The sequence below is a fragment of the Trachurus trachurus genome (genome assembly GCF_905171665.1).
Source record: "Trachurus trachurus genome assembly, chromosome: 21".
Lineage (NCBI taxonomy): Eukaryota > Metazoa > Chordata > Actinopteri > Carangiformes > Carangidae > Trachurus > Trachurus trachurus.
Window position 1 is genome coordinate 11,075,388 of NC_139899.1, and position 26,070 is coordinate 11,101,457.

A 26,070-nucleotide genomic window follows, 5' to 3' on the forward strand; every position below is an offset into this window, starting at 1 on the left:
GGTTGGTTTAAGACTTAGCTGGAGAGACATATAACAGCAGATTTTCCAGTTGAGGGAAGTGAGACTTGTATTCTTTTAGCGAAGCACTACAAGTTTGCTAAAAGCAATTTTGCACCTCTGTTGGTGGTGAAAATGATCATCTGCTTCCAGGAAGATACCAAAAAAAATGGTGATAGAACATTTGCCCATAAAAAAATGCGGTTGGAAACATTGGATTTATCACAACTAGCTCTAAACAGCTTAAACTGTCATAAAGCAGATTATTTCAGGGAACAGCTCCACAGCGAGAAAACTAAAGCTGTAACTGATGAGTGCGTGCATGAGTAAGACAGACACTGAAACCTCACCCTGTGCTACTGCCTTTGATTACCTTTATTTTCACTTTGTCTGCCACACTTTTTTTTTACTCAATAGGTGAGAAGAACACTTGCTTCAAAGCAAAAAAAATCAGGTGGTTGGTGGTGTCAGGCTGTCGGCACAGTGATTCAGAAGTAGCTATTTAATTTCTTTCAAATGAAGAAGAGAACCAACAAATGGCCATTAAATGTTTTCCACTTGTGCCATTGTACAACAACTGGTTTACTATGTCACAAATGCTAGTGAATGCAAATTCTTTTCCATGAAGCATCTTTCATAACAGTTACAGTGGCTGCGAACGAGGTAACACAGAGCTGCTGTGTGAACTGTGTGAAATCTTCACTTGGTCTTGATCCCCACAACCCAAAATAAGACTTGAAGATGTCATTTAACAGGGGTGGGTTATAATTTATCCAGCCTATAATCAATAATCTTTTTGAAATAGAATTGTCTTCTCATTCGTAAAGGTAGCTAAGTATAATTTTAGAGCAGAGATATTTTCTGTATTTTAGAGAAAATAAATCTTTGAAATAGGCCTAGCTCTTTCCCATAAGAAAGCCTTTAATTATCAAATCACATCTTCCCCAACTATTAATAAACAGTTGTCAACACACAGGCACTTGCACTATCTTGCAGCTCAAACAAATAACATAGACATCACTGAAAGGCACTACCTTGAAAACCAAAATGACACTATCGTGAAAAAAAAAATAGCTAATGCTCGTTGGCAAACCAGTTTGGAGTTGAGAATCTCCTCAACCTCTTCAAATACTATTCAACCACACATCAGAGCGGTGGGATCAGACGGGAAACACATGTGTATACCCACAGACGGAGTCAGAATCAGCTTTATTGGCCAACATGGCTCCAGTTAAACATGCTCTCAAGTACCTGACATAGAAATTAGCATAAAGTAAAGAAGTAGACAAAGTAGCCAGTGCACAATTATAGAGAATAGACAGAGATAAGTATATAGAAGAAAGATGAGTGGGCGTATACTATACACCATGACTGTAGAGTGTGTGGAGCAGCTGCTCTGTATATAGATAGATGTATATGTCCTCCAACAGTGTTCAGTGCAGATCATCATCAGTGATGAGGAGCAGTGATTCATTTAGTGCACAACAGTAAGCTGTATTTTTCTTCCAGGCTTTAACAGACACCTGATATGGCTGCAAACACATGCAGCAACACTAGGACCAGGGCTGTGTAAACACTGGCTCTCTAGCTTTAAGAGTGGGGATCCATCTGAAAAGAAGTGGAACAACTCAACCCGGTGGAGCTGGTGTCTAAAGAAAACACTGACAGCATAATAAGCATCCACTCAGGCAGGCCTGTCTACATAAGCAAGTAGAAAAAAAGCAGATTTGAACATAGATGGGACAATTCACCCCGGCCACAGTCTCCTCCAAAAGGAGGCCGCTGACAACATAATAAGTATCCTCCGAAACGTGTCCGTGGCTGTGTAAAATGGGATGCATCGAGAGTTTATCTGCTGCACCAAAAGCAGATATGGCTCACACATGATGCTATACCATGCAATAATATATACCATCAGCTCTTATAGTGCAATCAAAATATGGTACCGATTAATTTTTATTTTTAGAGGACGAGTTGTGTACATTGAATATGCTTCTCCTTGTGACATCAACGAGACTTTCAGAGTTGGTAAAATGTTCCTTTTTGCTCGAGAGAGCTCACATCCTCCTGCTCAGGATTTATTCTGCTTTACCACAACTCTAAAAAGATTCACTTTCTATTCAAAATGTGTTTCTCTGTTTTTGTTTCTCCCTCTAAGAGCAGATTCATGCAGTGTCTTTTGAACTGACTCATTTACTGGGAAGTATGATTGTTTACTGTCTTAATACGAGTTAGATGAGAACATTGATAATTCCTGTCAATACGATACATTTGAAGATAAAGCCAGCAGGTGGTTAAACTTTAAGTACGACATAATGATTTTGTAATAATGAGAGCTGCTAGTAGGCTGGCATGTTTCCCCCTGCTTCCAGACCCTAGTGAACATGCTACTGGTGACAAGCCATACACAGCATAGAGACACACATAGAGAATGGTACTGAACTTTTCATTTAACCTATCCTGTGGGTTTCTTTGCACAGACTGTCGTGGTATTTTATGATTGCATCAATTGAAGATTATTCAAAGAATATTTTCTTCTCTGTTGTTGCTGCAGTCTGTGTCGCTCTGCAGCTCCACCACCGTCAAGGCCTTATCTGAATTCCATTTTAAGTGAGATAAGTATATTTACCGTGATATAATTTTAACATGCAAATTAGGTTACATAGTTTTCTTTAAATTAAAAGTTCCTGAGTCGTGTTAGCTTGTGGCTTTTAGGACTGAAAGGGGAAACACATTCTGACAACATTTACCAAGCAGTTCATAAAACACTCAAATGTCATCTTCTCTGTCAGTTCATTTGACAGAGAAAAGTGACAAAAGTGATTGTTACTTTTCTTTTTTTAGAGTTTGAATGACAAGAAAATGTGAAAAGACAGATTTTCTCCCACCTCTGCTGGCACCTGTCTTGTGAGTCTTGTCAGAATCACTGACACCTGTCTGGGTTCCAGAAAAATACAATGACAGTAAACAGAGGCTTTTATTGGCAAATTTAGCTTGATGTCAAATGAAACAACATATGACAAACCTGCATGTTGTTGTTGGTAAAGACCCTGCAGCTGTGTTGAACACTTTGACGTTGTGTTTATCCATCAAAGTGATGTTGAAGAAAAGCTAAATTAGTTACTGTCTTCACTGTGCCACTTTTTTCACTGTCATCTCATCTGTGATACTTCCAAAGAAAACTTTGTGTCTCAGATGTCTGAGCAGTTGAAGCTTTCTGTCGACTCACTGGAGAAGATTTGACGGTTTGAATTTGTGGTGCTAATGGTAAAAACTATCTTGATTTTAAGGCGGATAGGAAGGGTGACAATGATTAATTATTGAATAATTAATAATCAATAATTAATAAAACTTTAGTATTGTTCCTCACTTGCAAGTCACTTTGGATATACACTGTTTCCCATAAAGTTGGAATAAAATATTTTCTTTTACCTCTTCTTATGAAATGATTGTGGCAATGTGGTTTATCTTGATAGATAAAGTGTATATCTCTTCAAAACGTTATTGGTCAATCTCTTCCTAACATATCACTGTGAAAATCAAACCACAATTAACCTTTATAATAGAAATAAAAAAGAGGAATGTGTCTAAAAACAAAGTTATTCAAACTTTATGGGCGTATAGATATATGTACAATCAAATTCACCCAGGCTGAAAGGCAATACTAAGCAGCTGAATGTGGAACAAAGTTGTTAAAGCTCATTGTCAACATTTAATCTAAAATTGTTGCCACTTAATTTAATTTTTCTTATGTACGAATTAGTAGATCTTCTATTCAGGGAAAATATAAAGGACTGCGTGCTCTGGATATGACATTGTGGGGAGTGGGAGTGAACCTTCACGTTCAAGCACTCCTGTGGTTTTTGAAGAGTTGACATGAAAAACAGACTGTTTGAGAGGCTGGAGTAAGTGTTGAGGGAAGGTCAGTGAGGACTTCACAGACAACTGCAGCGCACAAAAGACACAACTTTCTTTACTGTGTCCAAGTCATCATTAACAATAAGAATGAGGAGAAATAGGACACAAATTCAATGTAAGATGATAATTTAAAGACTATTTTGGTCAACACACTCAACACTTTCAAAACTGGGGCCAGAATGATCCAAAGCTTTTATCTTCGATTCAGATGAACATAAAGGTGTCAGAGTGAGACAGATAATCAGACAGACACGAACCTTCATGCATGCACACACACACACACACACACACACACACACACACACACACACACACACACACACACACACACACACACACACACACACACACACACAGAGGCTGGAGGCAATGGTCCTTAAAAGGTGTTCAGAAATGGCCGTTTGTCCTGTTTGTCACGCCTCCTTCCACGAGTTTTCACGAGTTGCCACACGAGTTTACCCGAGTAAGGAAAACGAATTTGATTGATTGTTATCGAGCGGGTGGGATATTCAATGTTTGGGGCGAGACCGAGCTTGGTGTGGTCCAATATCAGTGGCTGATGAATCGTGAGCAACATGACACATACGTGCGCCTGCATTATCCAATGCGAAAAAAAACTACCCCACTTTCATCCCGGATTTACTCGAAAATAGAATTTTGCACTGAGTTTGGGCTACATCGTCTGATAGATGAGTTATATTACACTAATGTTAAGACCCACAGTGGGCTGAACACCTGAACACCTTTAACATATAGTTGCTCAGTGATGCCCTGCCTATATCAAGAAACACAAAACACAGAAACTCGCTTTAGTTTCCCTTATGCCAGGAAAAACAATATGCATTTTGTATTTGTCACTCACACAAAAACAATAATAAGCTACAACTAATACCTCTCTGCTAACAAAAACAGCTTGTTCAACCAAACACTGTCAACAACTCTGCAGAAGTGCCAGTGCAGGCCTCTCAAAACACCTGCTTCATCAATCTCTCCACTCATCTTCCAAACACGACTGGTGATTTTATTTGATCTGCAGGAAACACACACTGTACGCCTTCATTGTAATATTGCTTTGACAGCAGCGGATGGATTTCCTGTACGGCGTGATGGGAAGATCGATTTTTCCAATCCCACGATAGTCCAGCGTTCTCCGGAGAGCACAGCTTTATCTTTTAGGAGATTAGCTACCGTTGGCACATTTGCACGCTGTAGGTTAATACAATTCAAACTGGGAGAGATGAGCAGAGGGTGGATGCCAGGGCATGCAAATGTGGCACACATGATAAACAGGGGAAATTGCTGGTACTGCCGTGAACTGCTGTGAGAGAACAAGGTTTTACTTGTAACCCTTTTGGAATAATCAAATCATTTCCCTCTTTTCCATTATCTTATTTAATTTCAAGATTTTAGCCACCCACAGAAGAGGGGAAAAGGCTAACAGGGCGTGTGTTTGTGCATCCAGCTAACTTAATTAAGGCCCAGGGTTGTAGTCCTTTCTCAGTGTGTTGATGTGGTCGAGTGGTCCAGCACAGAGACCACTTTCTTTCAGATTCAAGTGTTTTTTTTTCTCGTTTTTTTTCTCGTTTTTATCCGAGACAGTGAAGATCACGTTTTGTGACTCTAGATTGCCACAGTATGCAAGATCTGCATGAGATCTGCATGACTGCTATAGGTCAGCTGATACTGTGGAAATGGGCCTGCAGGCTGCAATTTGTTCCTCCGTCACGTCGGTTGTTAGACCTAAACAGAGAAGGAAGACAACAGGGAACAGTTATTAAGGAGTTCCTGTCGGAGGGACAAAACCTACAACTCATGATACAGAAAATCCTCATGATGTTACAGTTGTGAGGAACTAAGTTAGTCTGGATGATTTACAGTGAAACTGTCAGTGATTTTGATCGTTCAATCGTATTTTAGAGGTTTTTTTTAATTTTTTATATAAAGCAGAATGTTTTTAGCTTCCTTTCTCACCAAGAAAAAGGGTGACGAAAACGAGCGTCAATGAAACAACAAGGAACAGGTGCGTTCGGAGATTTCAGGATTTCAGGAATGCAGAAAATAGAATCAATTAAAATAGAGTACAATGCCACACAATGAGTCACAAATATCAGCCAACACCTGCCTCAGAATACACACAAGTGGTTTTTATAATATGTAAATTCTCCTCAGATCCCGCTTTAAAGAAGGGATAACCGGCAGGGGATAGCAACAGCTCACCATAATGTATATCCTTCCTCCACAGTTTAAGGTGCAGTAAGTGGATAAGAGGGATTAATGGTATCCAAGTCACAAAACACCAGCCAATCCTGTTAAGCCGAGCCAGGCACGGTTGCAGTAGTTCAAATGTGTATGGCTTCAGTGATCCCTCGTGGGTCTCCTGACACAGAGGATCCCTCAGATGACTCTTATCATGTCTGCCTGCGTATGACCCATCTCCCCATCTCCCCATTGTATGCTCCCATGTGTTTCAGTCTTTCTCTCTCTCTTTTGCTTCTTCTTAAGACTCTGTTGGCATCACCATGGACCATGTATTCTCTCTCTCATTTTCCCCTCGTATTTAATATTTTGTTATGCAGCATCAGTTTTTACCATGGCTCATGACTTACAGGTCCAGTGTATAAAACGTGGAGAAAACAGTGACATCTAGCAATCCAATTCTATTATTTATCTCTTAAATAATTATATTGTTTATTTATGAACATAAAACTCTTGAAACTTGCTCTCTGGTTGGCTTGATTTTCCATTCCGTACAAATATGGCGGCGCCAGATGGTGACACTCTCTAAGCAAGACCCTTGCTAAGAAGAATTATAAGGCTATGAAAACCAAACAGATTTTATTATATAGCAATTATACACATATACAAATATATTCATTGGTATTCAGATTTTGCCAATAAACCTTGACAAATATTACACACTGGACCTTTAATATATATAACTCCTGATATCCATCCTATCCATTACAGTAAGTTGTGGTACAGTCATGTTTAATTTGAGCCACATGAAATAACATATGTAAATGTAAAATCTTTTTTCTAGAATTTATTATTATAGAATGTATCCATAATCCATCAATTTAGCTAATTAGGAAGTCCATCTGTGAATCTCATGCCGTGTCACTCTCCCAGTCCACTAATGCTCAAGTCTTGTGATGATGAGACATCATTGAATGGACTATGATATCCATTCTGCTTTGCCAGCTGAACAGATGCTCAATTTATACAACATCCATCCAGCAAATCCCTCCTAGATCTACCGCAAAAGACTGCATAGTTGGCTACTCACTTTTCTGAGGAGTGTTTTTCATTAGAAACGGCTTAAGAGTTCAGCATTAGGATATGACATGTGCTATATCATTGCATTAGGTGTGTATTTGTGTTTGGAGTTGAAAAAAAAATTCCCAGTTTTTTTTGTGTTACAACAACTGTTGGTCCCCCAGGTCCTGAAAACCCACACAGAACCTGAAACAAGCAATTTACAACATGATATTTACTGTAAGTCTAAGCCTCGAGTCAACAGCTTCATGTTCCAGACTACTTGCTTGTACACAAACCCACACAATGATGCTTCTCAGGAACTAAGAGGTGTAAGAGGTGTGGAGAACACTACCAGCAGACTCATGGTCCTGTGACAGTGTGATAAACAGGATGCTACTCTAATCCAGCAACAACACCAGCGGAGCTGGGGAAATGACAGTGGGGTGGTTAAGGCACTTTGATTCTTATTTTCACCACAGTGCAATCTCCACACCAGATGTGAGCAGCTTTACTATGGTAACACTGGATTATCATCTATTACATAACTGGGGCTGTACACTTAAACCCATTGGATAAAGAGTCACATTATGCAGGTTTTGTTGCCTGCTTGTAGAGTATAGGCTGGACACATTGTGCCACATTAGTGCACTGGTGTGTTATTTGAATAGCAAACACATTAGTGGGTATTTGTGCCAAATGTACACTTATTGTGCTTTCAATAAACAATGCAATTTCCAGTGTTGCATTAATAAATACATAAACATAGCTTTAGAAACCAAGTTATGTAATATAGATAAACCAAATTAATTAAAATAACCCTGGAACCACACAGCCATGATCGTACCATTTCATTAAATCGTCTATCTCTTATACTAGAGAGATACAAATGATGAAAAATGTTTGCATTAATGTGGCAGCACACATACAGTACTCCTATACCATTATGAGTCTGTTCACATTCTCCAGTACATGTAGCCTAATACTTTCGTTAAGTTATCTCTCATCTATCAAAGGGATTCAAAGCAATCAGCTGTTGAAGCCAATTAAAAGTGCATTTTTCTTCTTCTTAATAAGAGTTAATCATGTCTGAGATGTAATCATATTATGACAAGCATGTACGGTCAGAGTGGTCTGTCTATCTGATTGTAGTTACAACTAGTTCATAAAAGTCAAGATAATCTCCAGGATGCTCAAACCTCAGAGGAATTGACTCCAAATCAGTGTGTGATTGTCTGACCTTTGAAACAAGAGCCACTCGTTGAATTTAAACAACCTGAGGCCTGCGTGTTTCACCTTCACTGCTAATTGCATAAGTGGTTGATTAATCCCTAAGAAATGTACACCATGTCGTATAATTATAAAACTGCAGGTGTTTGCTGTTGCAGCTTAGTGGTCTACAAGCATAATTTCAAGGAGATATAGTGTCACTAGCATTCAGATTTGTATGAGTGTAACGAAAAATAATAGAGAGCGGTGAATACAGTTTATGGGAAAAGAGGCATTTTAATGTTAGAATAAGGTTTTAAATAAATGCAGCACTCCTACATAGCAATGTCACATGGGCAGGCTTTACAGATCAGGGCATTTTGAAGAACTGATAAATCCATTGCACTCTGATAAACCATATTGTTTTCACCTCAGTTCACAGAAGGAGCCAAACAGTGAACCCCTACAGGGAATTTCACCATGCTCCATTCAACAGTGAAATCCACCAGGGCTGATGTATTTCTCGCCGTGAATTAGGCTACAATGATCCCCAGTGAAATTTTACCTCAGTTAATCCTTTTTGCTTAACAAAAACACTCTTATACAGAACCGCATGAAACATTTTGATTATGGTCTCAAATAAAGGAAAGCAATTAAGCAGAGAATTAGTGTTCACAGCGGAGCTGAGCCACATGTTACCCCAGGTACTTTCATTTAGGCAATCTGTGTAGTGAGTAATGCACAGCTGATCTAGTTAGACCTGATGAAACGTTAAGAGGTTTCAAGTCATCCTCAGGGGGACATGAATGTCTGCAGCTAATTTTTATAACAATCCATCTTGCGGTTGTTGAGATATTTCAATAACAGGTTGGTACAGAAAGTCGAACGTCTTTATGCTGGGCTGCAAGAAAAGTCTGTATCATCCTCTGGTGACAATGAATGGTCTCCACAAAATGGTGTGTTTTTAAACACAGTTTGACTATTAAATCAGAGGCATTGATTTATTATTTTCTGTTCACTGACAGTTTCTCCATGTCTATAAATGGATCTCAGCAGCAGAACAGAGACCACAGACCAGACAGTGTTCTGTCTGTGGTCCGGTGTTTGGTGATGTTTTGCATGTGTAAAAATCCCTGTGCTACCATCGCTGAAGCTGACCTTAAGTTTTATTTCATACTATAATTGTGCTTTACCAAATGCACTAGTAGACTGCTTGGAGGAAATGAAAACCTGTTGTCTGGGTTACAATAGCTGGCAACACATTTTGTCATTCCAGGAAGTGTGACAATCACATTTTTACTACAGGGAGCACAAGGCACAAACCGTTGACACCTCCGATCAGTGTTCCATGTGTAATGAAATCTAAGTTACAAAAACACCATTGATCAACTTCAGGGAACTGTCATGGTTTCGTGAAACACTGAAGTGAGAACACAACCTGTCTTGTGAATGAATTATTTCACAACATAAATTCAGTTCAACTACATTTGACTCTTGTCTCCCATGTGCAGCAGCAGAAGCACTGAATGGCATATGAGTCATTCGGTGACTCATTTGAATTCATTCGGCAGCTCCATTCACTTGTTCCTCTTTCCATTTTTTTTTTTTTTTTTTTTTTTTTTACATTTTTCTCTTTATCACTGAGTGAAAGAATAAGAACAATGTGCAGACAGAGGCAGAGAGCGAAGGAGAGATGGCATGTGACTGCATGTGACAAAGGTCACCAGCTTGGATATTGTGGCCAGTGAAGAAGAACCAGAGAGAAGAGCTGATGAATGATGATAATGTTTCTCTTTATAATTTTCAAGCACAGACACTCCAACACAGTGTTGTTTCACACTCATAGGTAAGTCAGCATTAAGATCAGATGGTGAAAGTTGAACCACGGGTGTGTGAGTAACTATTTATTATGAAAAGACAATATTTTCTTATGCTGTAGTTCTTATAACTGTACTGTATTGTACATGCTACACCCATGTCTCTGTACTAATTAAATCCCTCTTCCCTGTGATGACCCTGAAAGTTCCTGAGTGTTTGTTTGTTTGTTTGTTTTGAGTGGGGAGAGTGCAGCACAGGTTCTCCGCAGCAGGGTGAGTGCGCCCAGCAGGAGAATGGCGGACTGCATCCTGTCATGGTGGGGCTTTCGCTAATTGTTTCCTGGAGACCAGCGCTACACCAGACAGCCAGACCTAATTAGGATTTTTCAAACAGTCCCAACCTGCCAGACGAAGTTGTTTAAGTCCGCGCTGTGAGCAGAGGAGCTCAATGACTTTGCAGCAGTGTTGTCAGAAATGTACAGTTATGAATCCTCTAGTACAGATGTCATGACACATGCTGTTGCGTAATGGTCTGACTGTTTGTTGAATGGAGGTTGTCCACTATTTTTGTTATGAATACTCAGGCGCGAAAACTTGTTGTTGTTTTTAATTTCAGATGACAAAATGACTGCATCTTTCATTTGCTGAATGTGAACTGTTTCTTATTACATCTTTGTTAGTGTCTACCCTCCCTCTGCCTTTGTCTGCAGGGGCAGTGTTAAAAAATCCTAACAAAAAAAGTAAAATGTAATAACAAAAACAGACTGTGGCATCTCTCATTTTACATCTGAAAATGAAGCGTTACAGTCTTCTGAGACTCTAAACTGGCTTTGGCACTTAGTAAACATTGGTGAAGGGTCTGTAAGCCAAGCTGTATGCCAGCTGTTGTGTGCCATCCTGCCGCATGCCCTTTGAAGTGCCTCAGCCAACCAGGCTGCATGAAGGATGAGCCAAGACGGACCGAGGATGCCAAATGGCATAGCTACTGCCATGTCAGTACCCTAACAATAAAATGTAATCGATCTCTGAAACGGCAACAGTGTTATGGGTAATACTGCATCACATGTCTGACCAGAATTTTCCCCTCAAGGACTGTGAGGATTATTAGACAGGGCACAAGTACATCTGGTGAGTGTAAGAGACTGGCATGTTCAGAGGAAATAGCAGTAGGCACAGCGGTCTCCACAACACAACAGGACCCCTCTTTTCAATTTCCTGCTCCAGTTTCCATTCCTGCTTTATTTCGTGCAGGGACCTGTAAAGTGGGATTTGTGAAGGAAGAATGCAACATTTAGCAGATATGGCACCGCAGAGCACAAAACAAGGAAATTGATTCTGTCAAAGGCAATATTTGTGATAATGATCTCAATAAAAACATAGGGTGATTTCAAACAGGGTTAGCAGGAGTCCCTCTGGAGATTTCACTCCTAACACAGCAGTGGTCTCTAACTGGCTTTCAAACAAGTGCTGTACACTTCAAGCTTTACGCCAGCCAGTTACCTGGTGTGTATTTTATTTCCTTATTCAAACTGGAGCTTGTCTTTAGAAGTTTGACATGAACCGTGAGTTAAGTGATGTTGATGTACATACTTTTTTCAGTTTGATTTAGTGGCCAACAAGTCACATCTGGATGGCAGATGTCAGTGTTTTCATAAGCTGTATCTAATGAGTTGTATCCACACTGTCAGAGGCCTTCATCTGAACAAACACACACCGCTAACTTTCATTTTTGTGAGTATGAATAGGACTTTACTGAATTTATTTTTTGATATCAGTGGCAATATGACAGTATATATAACAGAAGCCAATTTATATTTAATTAGATATACAATGCGTAACATTAAAAATAATGTCATGTGCATTGGATGTATAAATGTCCCAGTTTTAATCCAAGATTGTTCCACCTCTCCATGCTTGTCTTTATCAAGTGTTAACTGGATGGAGGCAGAAACACCAACAAGATTAACAATGTAGTGATCAGAACATTTTACAGACATGTTCTTTAAATAAAGTATGAATAAACCTGTCAGTGCTCTCTAGTGGAAAAAAGTTGTAGTGCAACAATGGCCAATTAAATCTATTACATTTAATGCAAATTAAAGCGAATTTCAAGGAAATCAGAAAAAAAGATATAATATAAATCAGTAATCCTTTCCATGTACTACAGTTTGCACGTAGATATTAGGGGTTGGACGCATTAAGATACACAGCTGGAGGTGCTAATCTTCCAGTTGGGGGCCATTAAAGCATTGCAGAAAAGGAAGCTGCGATGAGATGACATAATTAGAAAAGCTCCAGTCGCTCAGCACAGATCTGGCCGTTATTTTTAGTCTCTTCATCAGAGAAGAAGCTTCAGTGGTCGATTAAGTCATATACTCCATGTACGTCATGATTAATTCACTGATTCTGTTTATGCTGCAGTCTGTTAAATTTTGCTTTTAATGATACAACTTTTCCACCCCCAGTATGCAAAATAACGTATTTCGTAATGTTTCAAATGTTTCATTTCTCAGTCAAGCCAGTAGATGGGTGGATTATGTTGCAATTCCACTGTAAACACACAGAGCTTATCGTATCTGTACAGCAATTTCTTGTTATTCATTGTCAGAGATACACAATGACACAGTTGATACAGTTGTTTATATCAGCAGGTATATGGGCCTGGCTGATTTAGCCGAGTAGCTTTAAAAACAAGACACCAGATACAGACAGCGTGTGCACGTGCTCCAGTAAATAGACTCATAAAAGTAACACACAGCAACATGTTCACCAACCTGGACTACCACATCTAAAGTTGCCACGGGAAACAGACACAACAACACCCTACAATCATTGCTAGACTAATTATTTACAGATGGTACATTTGAATATTTTTTTCTAACTTTTTTTTTTTTCCAATTCGTAGTGGTAATGACACCTGAGTCATGATGGGAACTCTGATAGACTGACAGAGATTTTTATGTGATGCGTAGTCTTTCAAAATTGTCTTTAACGATGTGGGATTCAAATCATTTTGTATTTTTCCGTATTGTCCAAAAATGATAGTGGTGCCTGCTACAACCTTAAGATCTAACATTGCAGAAGGTGCTGGCTTTGGCTCAGCTGGAAACATTCCTACAGTTTCACATTGCAATTATTGGAATGAAAATATTCCCTCTACATTTTGGTAGGCTCCAGTTCCAGCGGCCCATCCCACACTATTTTTTTTTTTTTTTTAACAATAATGTTTTCCTGATCTAGTATTTCAATAAGGAAGATTTCAACCTCTTCCCTGGGAAGAATAGAAACACTCCCACTTTTCCAGAGAAAAAAACACCTTTTGCTTTTTTAAAGTGTAATTTAAGCGCTCAGTGTGTGTTAGACGAGATCACAACATCAGACAAAAAGTCAAGATTTAAAAGTGCCTGTCACACAAAGCCAGGATGTACAGGAATGAGGAATCAAAACAGGAGAGCAAAGTGCAAACTATTTTCTTTCCAACTTTGAAAAACTCACTCTTGTGAAGAGTAAGTGTTCCATCCTGTGCTCATAAAAGCCGACAGCCTACTAGGGAGTAAAGATGGCATGCAGCAGTTTGTAATCACCATCACTCTGCCTCCATGACACTATAGGGAGACTTCCACACAGCAAGCATTTGATTAAAGCAACAGCAGAGCATCAAGTCTCATTTTTGTGCCACTGCCACACGAGGGATGGAAAGGGGGCACAGAGGAGCAGATGTGTGGTTCATTTCTTCTGTTTGTTTGTCTGTGCAATGAAGTTGTGAAGGACCCACATGAAGAACCAGTGTCTCCAGGGGCCAAAAACAGAGAAAAAAAATTGTTATGAACATTATTGTATATTATCCATGCTATATCCATATCTGCATTAGTGACAGTGGTAATCTTTGATTTATAATGTTATTGTTGCATTAAGTTGAGTGTTGTACAATATTTTTGAAAGATTTATTCATGCACTTACTATTTTGACACTGGAAGTATTCAACATGCCAGATTAACAAGGTACTTTATAACCAAGTACTGTATATAAATTAAACATGTGAGTGGTGTAAGGTTTTGAGAATCTAATTGCCACTTCAAGGCTTTGTCTTGTTTTAGTTTAGTTTAGTTCAATCAGACTGTTTCTATCAGTGAGTGATAGTATGTGCATGCAGTTACGCCTAGACAGACACAAACAAATAGCAGCTCATGATATTTTATTCACAGCACATGCTGTAGTTGTTTTAATTTAGATCAGTTTCAGCTCCTCAGTTGAGCAGAGTCTTACAGGAATGTGTAGAAATGACAGATCAGCAGGCTCTCATACATGTGCAAGTCATCAAACTTTTATGCAAGTCATTCAACTTGACCTAAAAACATTTCATGAAAACTCTGAGCCAATGTGTTTTCCTCCAGTCTGACTCATACCCCATCTGGACAGACTCTGGAGTTTCAGATATTGAACGGACCCCTTGTTGATCAGAGCTGCTGAGGAGCGAGCAGGGGAGAGCATGCAGAACAGACACCCACCGAGAGTTAATGCGTATATCCTGTTGAGAAGATGGGTCGCCCTGGAGACCAGACGTAGGTATCCTAGCAGGAGAGCAGAGAGGATGTGCAGTTGCCCTGCTAACCCCTTAGTCAAAGAGGAGCTGTTTGTGTGGATCATGTTATTGAGTGGGAAAGACATGCAGGGTCTTATCTAAATGGTTCCTTTGCGCCTCTGACTATTCCTTTTTTTATGCTAACAGAGCCAAACAAAAGCCCAGAGGTTTCGGTTTGTGTCCTGAAATCTGGTGGTTTAACAATCCCCAGCACACATACAGTTAAGTTCAGGAGGGCGCTGATGGAAGGGCTTTGTTTATTAATCATTTTGATTCAAAATTAATACTCCCTGCTTTTGGGGGATTTTTTTGGGGATTATGTTGCATGTTTTCTTTCTGTCTTTTGCATTTAACTTTACCAGTTGATAACATTATTAACCTTAGTTTTGTTTCACTTACATTTAATATTTAACAGTGTGAAACTGCTACAAGTCGAAACAAAACTGTCACAGTCAGTGTGTACACTTAGAAATTGATTTACTGGCGCCATCAAGAGGCCATTCGTTGACACTGACACATACATCTGAAAGCCCTACAGATTTGGTCTTTATTTCACAGTATAAATAGTGTAAACACTGAAGTTGAAACACTTAAACACTGACTGAAGCAAGATATAATCAATAATCCATCACTCAGTTACAGGACAGAAACTGTTGGAAGTAAATAAACTCTATTTCAACTGAGAAACTATAGATATTTTCACATTCACATTCAACAATGTATTTTTTTTTGGTAAAACAAATACAACATATAATTAATTCCTTATAGTGACCTTATAATGGCTTTAACCAAGTTTTATAGGACATCTCATTCTGCTTGGAATCTACTTCTTTGAACAGGAAACATTAAAAAGATGAAATCATGAGGAACTGAATATCTGGAATTAGATTGTTCTTGGATGCTGGTACAGATTTGACTTCTTTTCCAAACCTTCCTCACATCCTTTCCATTTTAACAGCATCTACAGCTGCTCTCTTAAATGTCCTCTTTGTTTTCAGGAGCCCATACACAACAAAAATTATCCCTAGAGCACTTAGAATAAGAAGCACAAAGATGACATAAAGGGCCACTTCGGCATCATGAGGTGACAGCTCCAGACCCAGGAAGTCCACCATGTTCAGAGGAAGAACAGGGATAGTTGTGTGAAACGTGGTCTCAGGGGTCATTGTGGGGGTAGTTGTAGCTGTTGCAACACAGGAACAGGATATAGGGCAATTCTGTTAATTTCCCCATTTTTAAGGCAATATTTACATTTGGGTAAGCATCAGTTTAAAAGTGTGCATTTGTTTCCGTAGTGTACAAATTGTGTGCTGTTGCAACTGTTTTTTGAATGTATGAACTTAGCATTACGTTACCTTCAGAATCAGGGTTCAAACACTCATGGGGCCCGAGCGCCGGGTCTGGGAAGCCATTGCAGGTGATGATAGAGGCGTAGCGTGAGGCGGAGTTTTTAGGGATGCGAGGAAGTGTGGGGTCAGAGCGGTTCACAAAGAAAAGTCCAAATCGCTCAGAGTAGCCTGCAGCCCATTCAAAGTTATCCATTAACGACCAGGCTGTGTAGCCTCTCAGATCGACTCCATCCACAACATAGGCTAAAAGACATTAATGACAACAATGACTGCATTAGAAATGCATGTACATACATACATACATACATACATACATACAGTAAATAATTAGGATAATTATTTGCTCATATGCCACAATAATGTATTTGTCATTGGGATTTTTTTAATTCAAATATTTAGTGGCTATGGTACCTTTCAGGGCCTGGTTAATGTAATTCTCATAATAATGTCTTCTGTGGATGTCATTCAAGTCCACTTTTCCTCTTTCTGAGACCCCATTCTCTGTTACATAGATGGGTGGGTTTCCATATTCATCCTTAATAAACTTGAGGATTTTCCTGAATCCAAATGGAGTGATCTTCAACCAGAAGGAACCAGTTTCAATCCAGGTGCGGTCATGTGTGGTTTTAGTACCCCTGGGTATTAAATTGGATATTTTTATATTTTGGTATCTGCCGTTAAGCAAATGGACAAAGATTTTCAAGGTGTCTTTCTTTAATCCAAGCATACCTGTCACCTTCATAATCCTGTTGATTTCCCAAATTGACAGGGGATGAAAGAACTGTGGTGTAATGGTTAAAGCCAAAGTAATCATGAGTCCCTTTGATCCTCTTGATTTCCTCAGGAGTGAACTCAGGAAGCCTGTGTCAGAGAGAAGCCTTGATGATAATTAGTGTTGTTCTCCCAGTCCTTACACCCCAAAAAACATTTGTCTGTCACTCTAAATTAATGAAGCAAACCACAAATAAAACTGGTTGTGGGATTTTATATAGAGCATATCCGAATGTGTTAACTGGTTGAATACAAATTTATTTAGTATCTGTATGCCTCACTAGTAACATACTTCCATTTGATAGAACAAAATTCATTACCGTGATTGTGGGAGACCTGCAGCAAGGCTTCTTTTGCGAATAATTGTTTTCATTAAGTCAGGATAATCACCATTGAAGATGGGATGGGCAAACCAGCCAATGAAGAACTGCAGAATAAATCATGTTATATGATACACTAAAAAGCAGCTTAGTCTCCACTGTTAGTACATTTCTGGACATGTGTTTACCTGCAAGTAGCGTCTGGCTGCGTCCACATCCTCCTGCTTGTATGGGTTCTGTGGCTCCACCCAATCAGAATTAATGGTAATAGAGATGAGGCCACCTTGCGCTGCACGGTACTTGTCATTGTACAGATGCCAAGCCTCAGCATGAGCCTTGATTAGGTTGTGAGCTGCCATGTACTGCTTACCCACAATTCCTGAAAGATTCAAGGTATTAATGTTAATGTTATCATGCAGTGGAAGGACATTTACCAATACTGCATGTGCAGGATACACTTCTTTTTTTTTTGTTTTAGAATTCTTAATGGGGTCTAAAAGTTGAACTAAAAACCTTTGCTTAGTACCCCTCAATACAATATTTTTTTTCTCTGATTTCCAGCCTTAACACATTTTTGTAAGAGTCTCCTAGCATACACTGATCAGTATACAAATCAAAAAAAATTTATGTACACAAAAGACTTTCTTTTTAAAGAAACCCCACAGATTTTGCCCAATCAAAGGAAGTACCTCAACCACATTACCTGGAGCAAAGGTACCATATCCATAACCAAGGTTTGCCACAATGTATGGTTCATTTAAGGTGATCCAGAACTTCACTCGGCTTCCAAGTCGGCTGAATAAAACATCAGCATAATCTCTAAATCTGTCTACAATGGTTTCATTCTCCCAGCCCCCTACTTTCTGTAGGGCCAGGGGAAGATCCCAGTGGTATAGTGTAACCTGAAAAGAAAAGGGAGGAAAATGTTTACTATATACGGTATGCACTTTAAAGACAGGTGGAATCTTTAGCTTTGGGACCAAAATATACTTTGATAAGATAATAATTTTCAACAGCATGCACTGCTGATGTTTTGATACTACTACCTTCAAAGTCATGAATCTTATATCTTATATCCTTCATGATAATGATGATCATATTTAACTGAATGTCTGATACCTTAATATCAACAACAAAACTGCCTACCTGTGGCTGAATATTAGCAGCTTCCAAGGCATCCAGTAATTTGTGGTAGTAGCTCAAACCAGCTTCATTGATGTGGTTGTTGGTGCCATCAGGAAGCACCCTGGGCCAGGATACAGAGAAGCGATAGTCGGATACCTTCAACTTCTTTAGCACTTCTACATCCTTGTCAATCTTGTTGTAGCTATCACAAGCGATATCACCATTGTCACTGTTGGCCACTCTCAAAGGAGTATGGGCAAACATGTCCCAAATACTCAAACCCTTTCCATGGGTTCTCCAGCTTCCTTCGATCTGAAGTGCAAGAAAACTAATACTTTAGTACTAGCCATGGGAAACACTCAAGTAGCACTGAAAGATACCCTAAAGCACACTCTGTGTGACCTGATCTTCACCATATGCTGGTATTACCTCACCTGATAAGAAGCACTTGCTGTACTCCAGTTAAAGGTTTTGGGAAAGTGTCCATAAAGCACCCTCTCATCATCTGGTAATGGGAAGCCATTGTCTCTCATGACCTGGTAATAATAGTGAGCTGATCGTTTGGGTGTTCTTGGCCTGTCTGGGTTGGTGAAGTCCACATGGTGTAACCCAAATCCAACTTTGTAACCACTAAGCCACTCAAACGAATCCATGAGAGATGTTGCAATGTATCCTTTCACCTTTACACCATCACGATTCTGAGCTGTATATAGTAGGATGATAATAAATTAAAAGAGTTGAAATTTGTGGATATTGTACATTTTGTTTTGTATAATGCCATAAAATATGGTGACTGATATAAGTGATCAATAATTGTACATCTTATTGTATTTCTATCATATGATTCAATAATCTAATAATCTAATCTAATCTAATCTAATCTGATCTGATCTGATCTAATAATTGATGTTTGCACTCACCTTTTAAAACCTCATCAACATAGGTCTTGTAGTAAAACACTCTGTCTGTGTCATCAACTGTGGTCTTCGAGTCTGTAGCTACTCCATTTTCAGTTATGTAAATATCTGGATCTCCATACTCCTCTTTGATCCAGTTAAGGAGTCTTCTCAAACCCCATGCTACAGCTCTTTGGTTACTGATGGCAGTAGTTGGTGAATCACCTTCCTCTGCTTCAGAGAAATCAAGGTCATATTTATAAGATTGAGGGGAAAGTCTCATGGTAGAATGGCTCACTATCTTCGTAGTGTAGTGATTTACACAGAAAACATCGGCAGTTCCCCTGATGAAGCGCTTTTCTTCTTCAGTGAAGAAAGGTAGTCTTGACTGTGAAAGACCTTGGAGTTCACTTTTGTTTCCAACTTGCCACTTCATTGCATCAGGATAGTCACCATTCTTGAAAATAGGATGAGCAAACCAGCCCAGTTTGAACTGCAGAGCACGGTCAGCAGCCACCACTTCTCTGGGAACATCGACATCTTTAGGTTCAATCCAATCAGCATTGAGGGCAATGGATACTAGTCCGCCTTGGGATTTGCGATACTTATCATCATATGTGTGGTAGGCTTGGGCGTGAGCTTTAATCAGGTTGTGGGCAACTCTGTACGGTGCAACTCCTGGATTTTTAACATTTGGTGGAATCTCTCCAAGTCCATATCCTGACCATGCAATTGTGTGAGGCTGGTTGAAGGTCATCCAAAATTTCACTCTGTTTCCAAAAGTGGCAAAGCAGAAGTCACAAAAGTCATTGAAAATGTTAATCATGTCTACATTGTCCCATCCACCGATGTTCTGCAAAGCTTGGGGGAGGTCCCAATGATAAAGTGTCACCATAGGAGTAATGTTATGTGCTACAAGGCCATCAATGAGTCTGTTGTAGTAGTCAACACCTTTCTGGTTCAGTGAGGTACGTCGACCATCAGGAAAGATCCTGGACCAGGACAGAGAGAATCTGTACGACTTTACCCTCAGAGCTCGTAACATGTAGAGGTCTTCATCAAGTCTGTGGTAGCTGTCACAGGCCACATCTCCGTTGGCCATGCTGCCAGGTTTATGAGTGAATGTATCCCAGATGCTGGGCCCCTTCCCATCTGTATTCCAGGCACCTTCAATCTGATAAGCCGATGATGATACCCCCCAACTGAAGCCTTGTGGGAAGGTACCATGGTGGTAGAGTTTTCTGTGGAATTTGGTTTGCTTCGAGAACTTCCTCCAGACATCCTTGGCGTGTGATGGCACAGCAGAGGGTGGTAATGAAGAAATTTTATTTGACCTCATGTTTTGCACTTCTGGTGTATCAAAGAAATGTTTTTTTGAATCAAAACCATTTTTCTCAATGACTTGAGAGTAAAAGTAGGCAGACTGCTTTGGAGTCCTGGGTCTGTCAGGCAGATCGAAGTTGACATGGTGGAGTCCAAACCGTTCGCTATAGCCTTGTGGACCCTCAAAGCCATCCATGAGTGACTGGACAGTAAACCTCTGGACATTTACTCCATCCAAATGTATAGCTGTTGAGAGAATAAAGACACTGAGCCACTAAAACTCATTTACATTCTATGACAAGTCCTTTAAAAACATCAAGGCAAAAAAGACATAATCTGTTATTCAAAAGGTACAACACTCAATTTGACCTTGATTTGTCTAAAATGTTAATAAAACAAACTTTGGTGTCAACTCAAACAGCATACCTTTCAGGGCCTCATTGATGTAGCTCCTCATGTACTCTATTCTGCTTGTATCATTAAAAACATCAACACTGTGCTCAGTGGACATCCCATTCCCAGTTATATGGATAGGCACTTTGCTAACATTCACATATTCTGTGGAAATGTAGTTCAGGAGCCTTCGAAGACCCCATGGTGTTGAATATATCCAGTCAGAAGCTGTCGATGACCATGATGGGTCTTTATGTGCCTGGAAGTCACCAACCCCCTGAGGGCCAGGGGTGCAGCCTCCATCACTGTTTTTAACCAACCGGGAGGTATAGTGGTTTAACCCTAAGAAGTCAGCTGTGCCTTGTATCCTCTTTCTCTCTTCAGGAGTGAAAACTGGAAGTCTTGCAGGCTCAGAGCTGGGACATTTTCTTCTTTTCTCTTCAACTTGAGTCTTGAGTGCTGCAGGATAATCTCCATCTACAAAAATTGGATGTGCAAACCAGCCCAGCATGAACTGCAGGTAGCGATCAGCAGCTGCTATGTCTTCAGGTCTGGATGAGTTCATGGGTTCAGCCCAGTCAGAGTTCAATGCAATGCCCACTTTTCCTCCTTGTTTCATCCGGTACTTGTCATTGTAGACATGCCAGGCCTCAGCATGGGACTTAAGTATATTGTGAGTGACCTAAGAAGGCAAAACAACTGAGTCCACCAGAATGACAATGAAACAGTGTATAGTTAGATTAAAGCAATTAAATTCATCTCACCTCATATGATGCAACTACATAGTCCTTTACTCCAGGGGGATGTTCACCAGTGCCATAGCCAGCATGGCTCACTACCCAGGGGCTACTGAATGTGTTCCAAGTCCTGACCCTGTCTCCAAATCTGGAGAAGCAATAGTCTGCATAGTCCTTGAAGGCTTCAATAATGGAAGTGTTGGTCCATCCTCCATAGTCCTGGAGTGCTTGAGGCAGATCCCAGTGGTAGAGAGTGACAACAGGCTGTATACCAGATTCTATGAGTGCATTGATCAGATTATCATAGTAGAGAGCCCCTTTCTCTGATTGGCTGCCTCTGTGGCCTGAGGGGAATATACGAGCCCAGGAGATGGAAAACTGGAATGTGTTCACATGAAGACCTCTCAGGAGGTAGACGTCGAAATCGGCTTTGTGAAAACTGTCACAAGCTACATCAGCTGTCTGATTTGCAAAGGCCAGACCTTTGTCACCAAAGCGGTCCCAAATGGTCTCTCCCTTCCCACCTTCTGACCAACCACCTTCAACCTTGAAGGACTCACTGGAGGTGGCCCATTGGAAGTCATGAGGGAAGGATTCATTGAGGAAAGCATCTCGCTCAGATGAGGTCATGGTGGCAAAACTGCTCCATGTTTTGCAATAGGCCATGGAACATGATGATGTTAGAAGATTGTTTCGGTTGGAGGTAACATCCCTTTAATGTAATTGCATCAAAAAAAGAGAATAAGAAGATGAAATTGAGATCAGCTGGGGATATCAAATCCCAGCTCATCTCTAGCCTAATGGTGTGTTCCAGGCAACCCGTAACTCTTGTTTTTCCGACTTGTTCCTATGGTTACCCGTTAGAACGGGTTAGGGTTAGACAGTCAAACTCGTAACTTCCCACCTGTGAACTCGTACTAGATCGATCTACTCCCAGTTCCCAGTTAGTAACTCGTAACTTGCCTGGAACGCTACAAACTCGTAACTGGTGACTTGAAGTCGTGACTTACGGGTTCAAAAGCCTGCCTGGAACGCACCATAAGAGCGGAGAATCAATTTACAAATTCATCCTTCAATTTAAATTTTCACACATATGGATACACAGAGATCCTCACAGATTTCAGATCTTCAGACACATAATTTCTATTTTCAGGAAAAACAAGCAGTCTATATTGCTGCCTAAGCCTCACTGTAACACCAGGACACAATTTTCACAGTTTGGGTACTGTATAGAAACGGTATGAAGCACATTGCTCTTGCTGTTCACTACTTCATTATTTTGTAAAAGACATCTAGGATTTTGAAAACTAAACTGTATAATCTGGCTGTAAATGACATTACATTTTAGTCTGTTTTTAACTTTAAAAAATCATCATATAATCACAATGACAACAAATTATAAAGCATCATTATTTGTAAACAAAATGTGTGACCCTGACCCAAGAGTGTATTAAAGTGTAGAACCAAACATATACATTTTATGCCCCCTCTGTTGTAACTCCACATCTCAGCGCTCACTTTGGGCATAATGAGTTGTGTTACCTCCTATTTGCATGTTCATATGCCAACTATTAAAGGTCCAGTGTGTAAAATGGGGGGGGGGGGGGGGGGGGGGGAACTGTGACCTCTAGCGTTCAGATTCTAGATTGCAGCACTCAACCTCCTGTCGGCAAAGTGATGGTGGCCTCCAAGGACAAAAAAAACCATGACTGGGAGTATTTCAGGAGCATCGTGGAAGAGGTGAAGATCTGAACCATATTACGATATATGTGTTATTTCCTCCTCCTTCTTCTTTTCTTCCGCCTTCTTCTTCATTGGTTTATTTATGCATGCAAAACTCGTGAAACGCACTCTCTGGCTAGCTGGATATTCCGGTCAGGCTGCTGTACATACATTTTTTAATTTATTTAAAAGGGACAATGTACATGGTGGCGCAAGATGGCAACACTCTCTAAAACAAGAGATATTCAAATTTTGCCTTTCCTAATATTACACACTGGACCTTTAATATTGAATTATGAACTCCCTATATGTGTGTTTTTTGCTTCACAAATTAGAATATCACAGATAAGCATGCAAAAATTTGCGGCAAAGTATATTGTAGATATCATGACTTTCTAAATTAATTACCATACCTTTTTGTATTGGAGTCAGCTGGACGTAACATATCCACCATGTCAAACCCTATTACATTTCCATCAGCATCACTCAATGCTGTAAAAGTATAAGATTGTATTAGAAATATCATTTATTAAATCAATGGGATCTTTAACATTATCATATTAGAATTCATCATTCCTTTTTTTTAAACATTTTTCCATGGCATTGCATAACAATTGTAGGTAATTGTTAATCTACTCTAAATGTCTGAACTACTACAAACATTACTATACAACATAATATAATTACAAGCAAGGGAAATTCCATTGATCTGTTGTATGACTTAATTTGGTACTTAAAGTTTTAACGATGAAGATTGTGACTATTAATCAAAAAAATACCTTTTAATACCTCAGGATCTGACAGGAAGCGATCAGGAGCACAGTTATTGATGTTCACCTCATAAAAGAGTACTGGCTTCCTTCCACAACTTCCCTAAGAAAGCAGAAATATTCAGTGTATGTAAAACATGATGAAGACAGTCATTATTTACCACCTATGAGAGAGAAAACTGTGCTATGTACCATGACAGTTTGCAGCTCCTGAACCAGGCTTTGTCCATTGGTGCAGTCATATTGAACTTTGATTGACAGGAAATCTAGATACCCCTGAAAGACAGATGCATGTGTGTGTGTTTTTTTTAAAGAGCTTTATCTCTTAGAGGAACTTTTCTCTTAACAGTTTATATTTGATGCAACAGTGTGATCTCACCAGTTGTTGGGTGTTACAGATTATTGGGATTTCACTGCCCTTTACTCCAACTGATACTTGTCCATCTGCAAAAATTATTATTTGAATTCAGTTATTAATTTACCTTCTCCAGTGAGACAGAGTTCAACCCCCACCCCACCCACTGCATCACTTAATCCTCCTTATCATTACCTTTGGCACTTAAGCTAAATATGCAGATATCTAGATATTATCTCAACACGCGCTGGCATAATCACTGTGCATCTAATAAAGCTGGACAATTAGCTCAGCAGAAGATGACTTTAATCACTGGGGGTGTCAGTTAATCTCTAAACTATGATAAATTAGTAAAACTTGTGAAATGTGCAGTAAATGTTGTGAGATCCTCATTTTGCAGTTTCTTGCATTTGCTTGTTTTTGAGGCTCCACTAATGCATTGGAAACAAGCACAACATTTGAGACACAAAGTAAAAACAATAGCATAAGAGGTTTCAAGAATTTGCACATTATTTTCTCGTGCAGTTTTTAAATAATGAATGAGCAGATGTTTTTCTTTTTTGCGAAATAATCTTTCCCATTCCAAACAGAAAAAAAAACATTTATGTTCAGCTTTCTAATTCTGTTATCCAACTTGCACATTACAAGAAATACCCATCTCCTACCTTTCCCAGGAAACAGCTGGTAGTAACGGCGATAGATCCTGGTGTGTTCATCGAGAGCATTTTGCAGCTCAGCGCCCTTCAGCTCATCCAGACTGCTCAGTGTGACCCAGGAGTCTGCCAGTGCTCCAAACTCCCCAAACACAAACTCTGCATACTGCTGGAACATGTCCACCAGCTCCTGGCTCTCCCAGCCTCCGTACCTCGATCTCAGGGCGACTGGCACTGTGGAGTCATGAAGAACAACCAGAGGCTGAAGGCCCACCTCCAGCAGCTCTCTCAGCAGGGACTGGTAACAGGAGACCACAGCTTGTTGGGGCTGGCTGGGGAGGCCTGTAGGTAGAAGCTGAGCCCATGACAGCGGCACTTTGAAATGGGTCACCCCTCTGCTCTGGAGGTGCTCAAAGTACTGTCTAGAACCAGGAGGCAGAGGATGACTGCAGTCAAATGGGTCCAGCAATGACCCAGATGGTTTTCCATTCAGGCCTTTCACCTGCTCATTGGTCAAGGGACCTACAAGAAACATGGCCTGAGTGTCATGTTCCTGTGACATGCACCCACACAGAGTAAACACACACAGAAGGAGAAGTTTCCCCAGTAGCGACATATTGTCAGCATGAGGGGAAGTGATTAAGCCCTTAGGTAGCTAAGCTTTTATAGTGGTCCTGTCTCAGTCAAAGCAGTGTTTCATAATATTCACTATGTATAGTGGGATCATCATGCTTTATGGTGTGTTTGGTAAGAGTGGTCACAGCCTTGAAAGCTTCAGATAAAACACAAAGGGTCAAAAAGGAGGCAAGGGAGATTTATGATGAGCAGTGACAAAAATATGTGTAAAGGTCAAGAAAAAAATACTGAAAAAAAAGAAA

General features: G+C 39.9%; 1 protein-coding gene across 1 annotated transcript; it reads right to left on the minus strand.

The window, feature by feature from the left end:
- Positions 1 to 15,713: 15,713 nt before the first annotated feature.
- On the minus strand, positions 15,714 to 25,808 carry LOC311004773 (lactase/phlorizin hydrolase-like; the record flags this gene model as incomplete). Its single annotated transcript, XM_083996942.1, has 16 exons — positions 15,714 to 15,961; positions 16,134 to 16,370; positions 16,539 to 16,762; positions 16,857 to 16,988; positions 17,219 to 17,325; positions 17,407 to 17,597; positions 17,922 to 18,120; positions 18,365 to 18,655; positions 18,778 to 19,046; positions 19,264 to 20,808; positions 20,989 to 21,637; positions 21,720 to 22,404; positions 23,828 to 23,906; positions 24,346 to 24,460; positions 24,564 to 24,628; positions 25,205 to 25,808. The coding sequence occupies 16 exons, from the start codon at positions 25,806 to 25,808 to the stop codon at positions 15,714 to 15,716; spliced, it is 5,640 nt and encodes a 1,879-aa protein (XP_083853068.1).
- Positions 25,809 to 26,070: the final 262 nt, after the last annotated feature.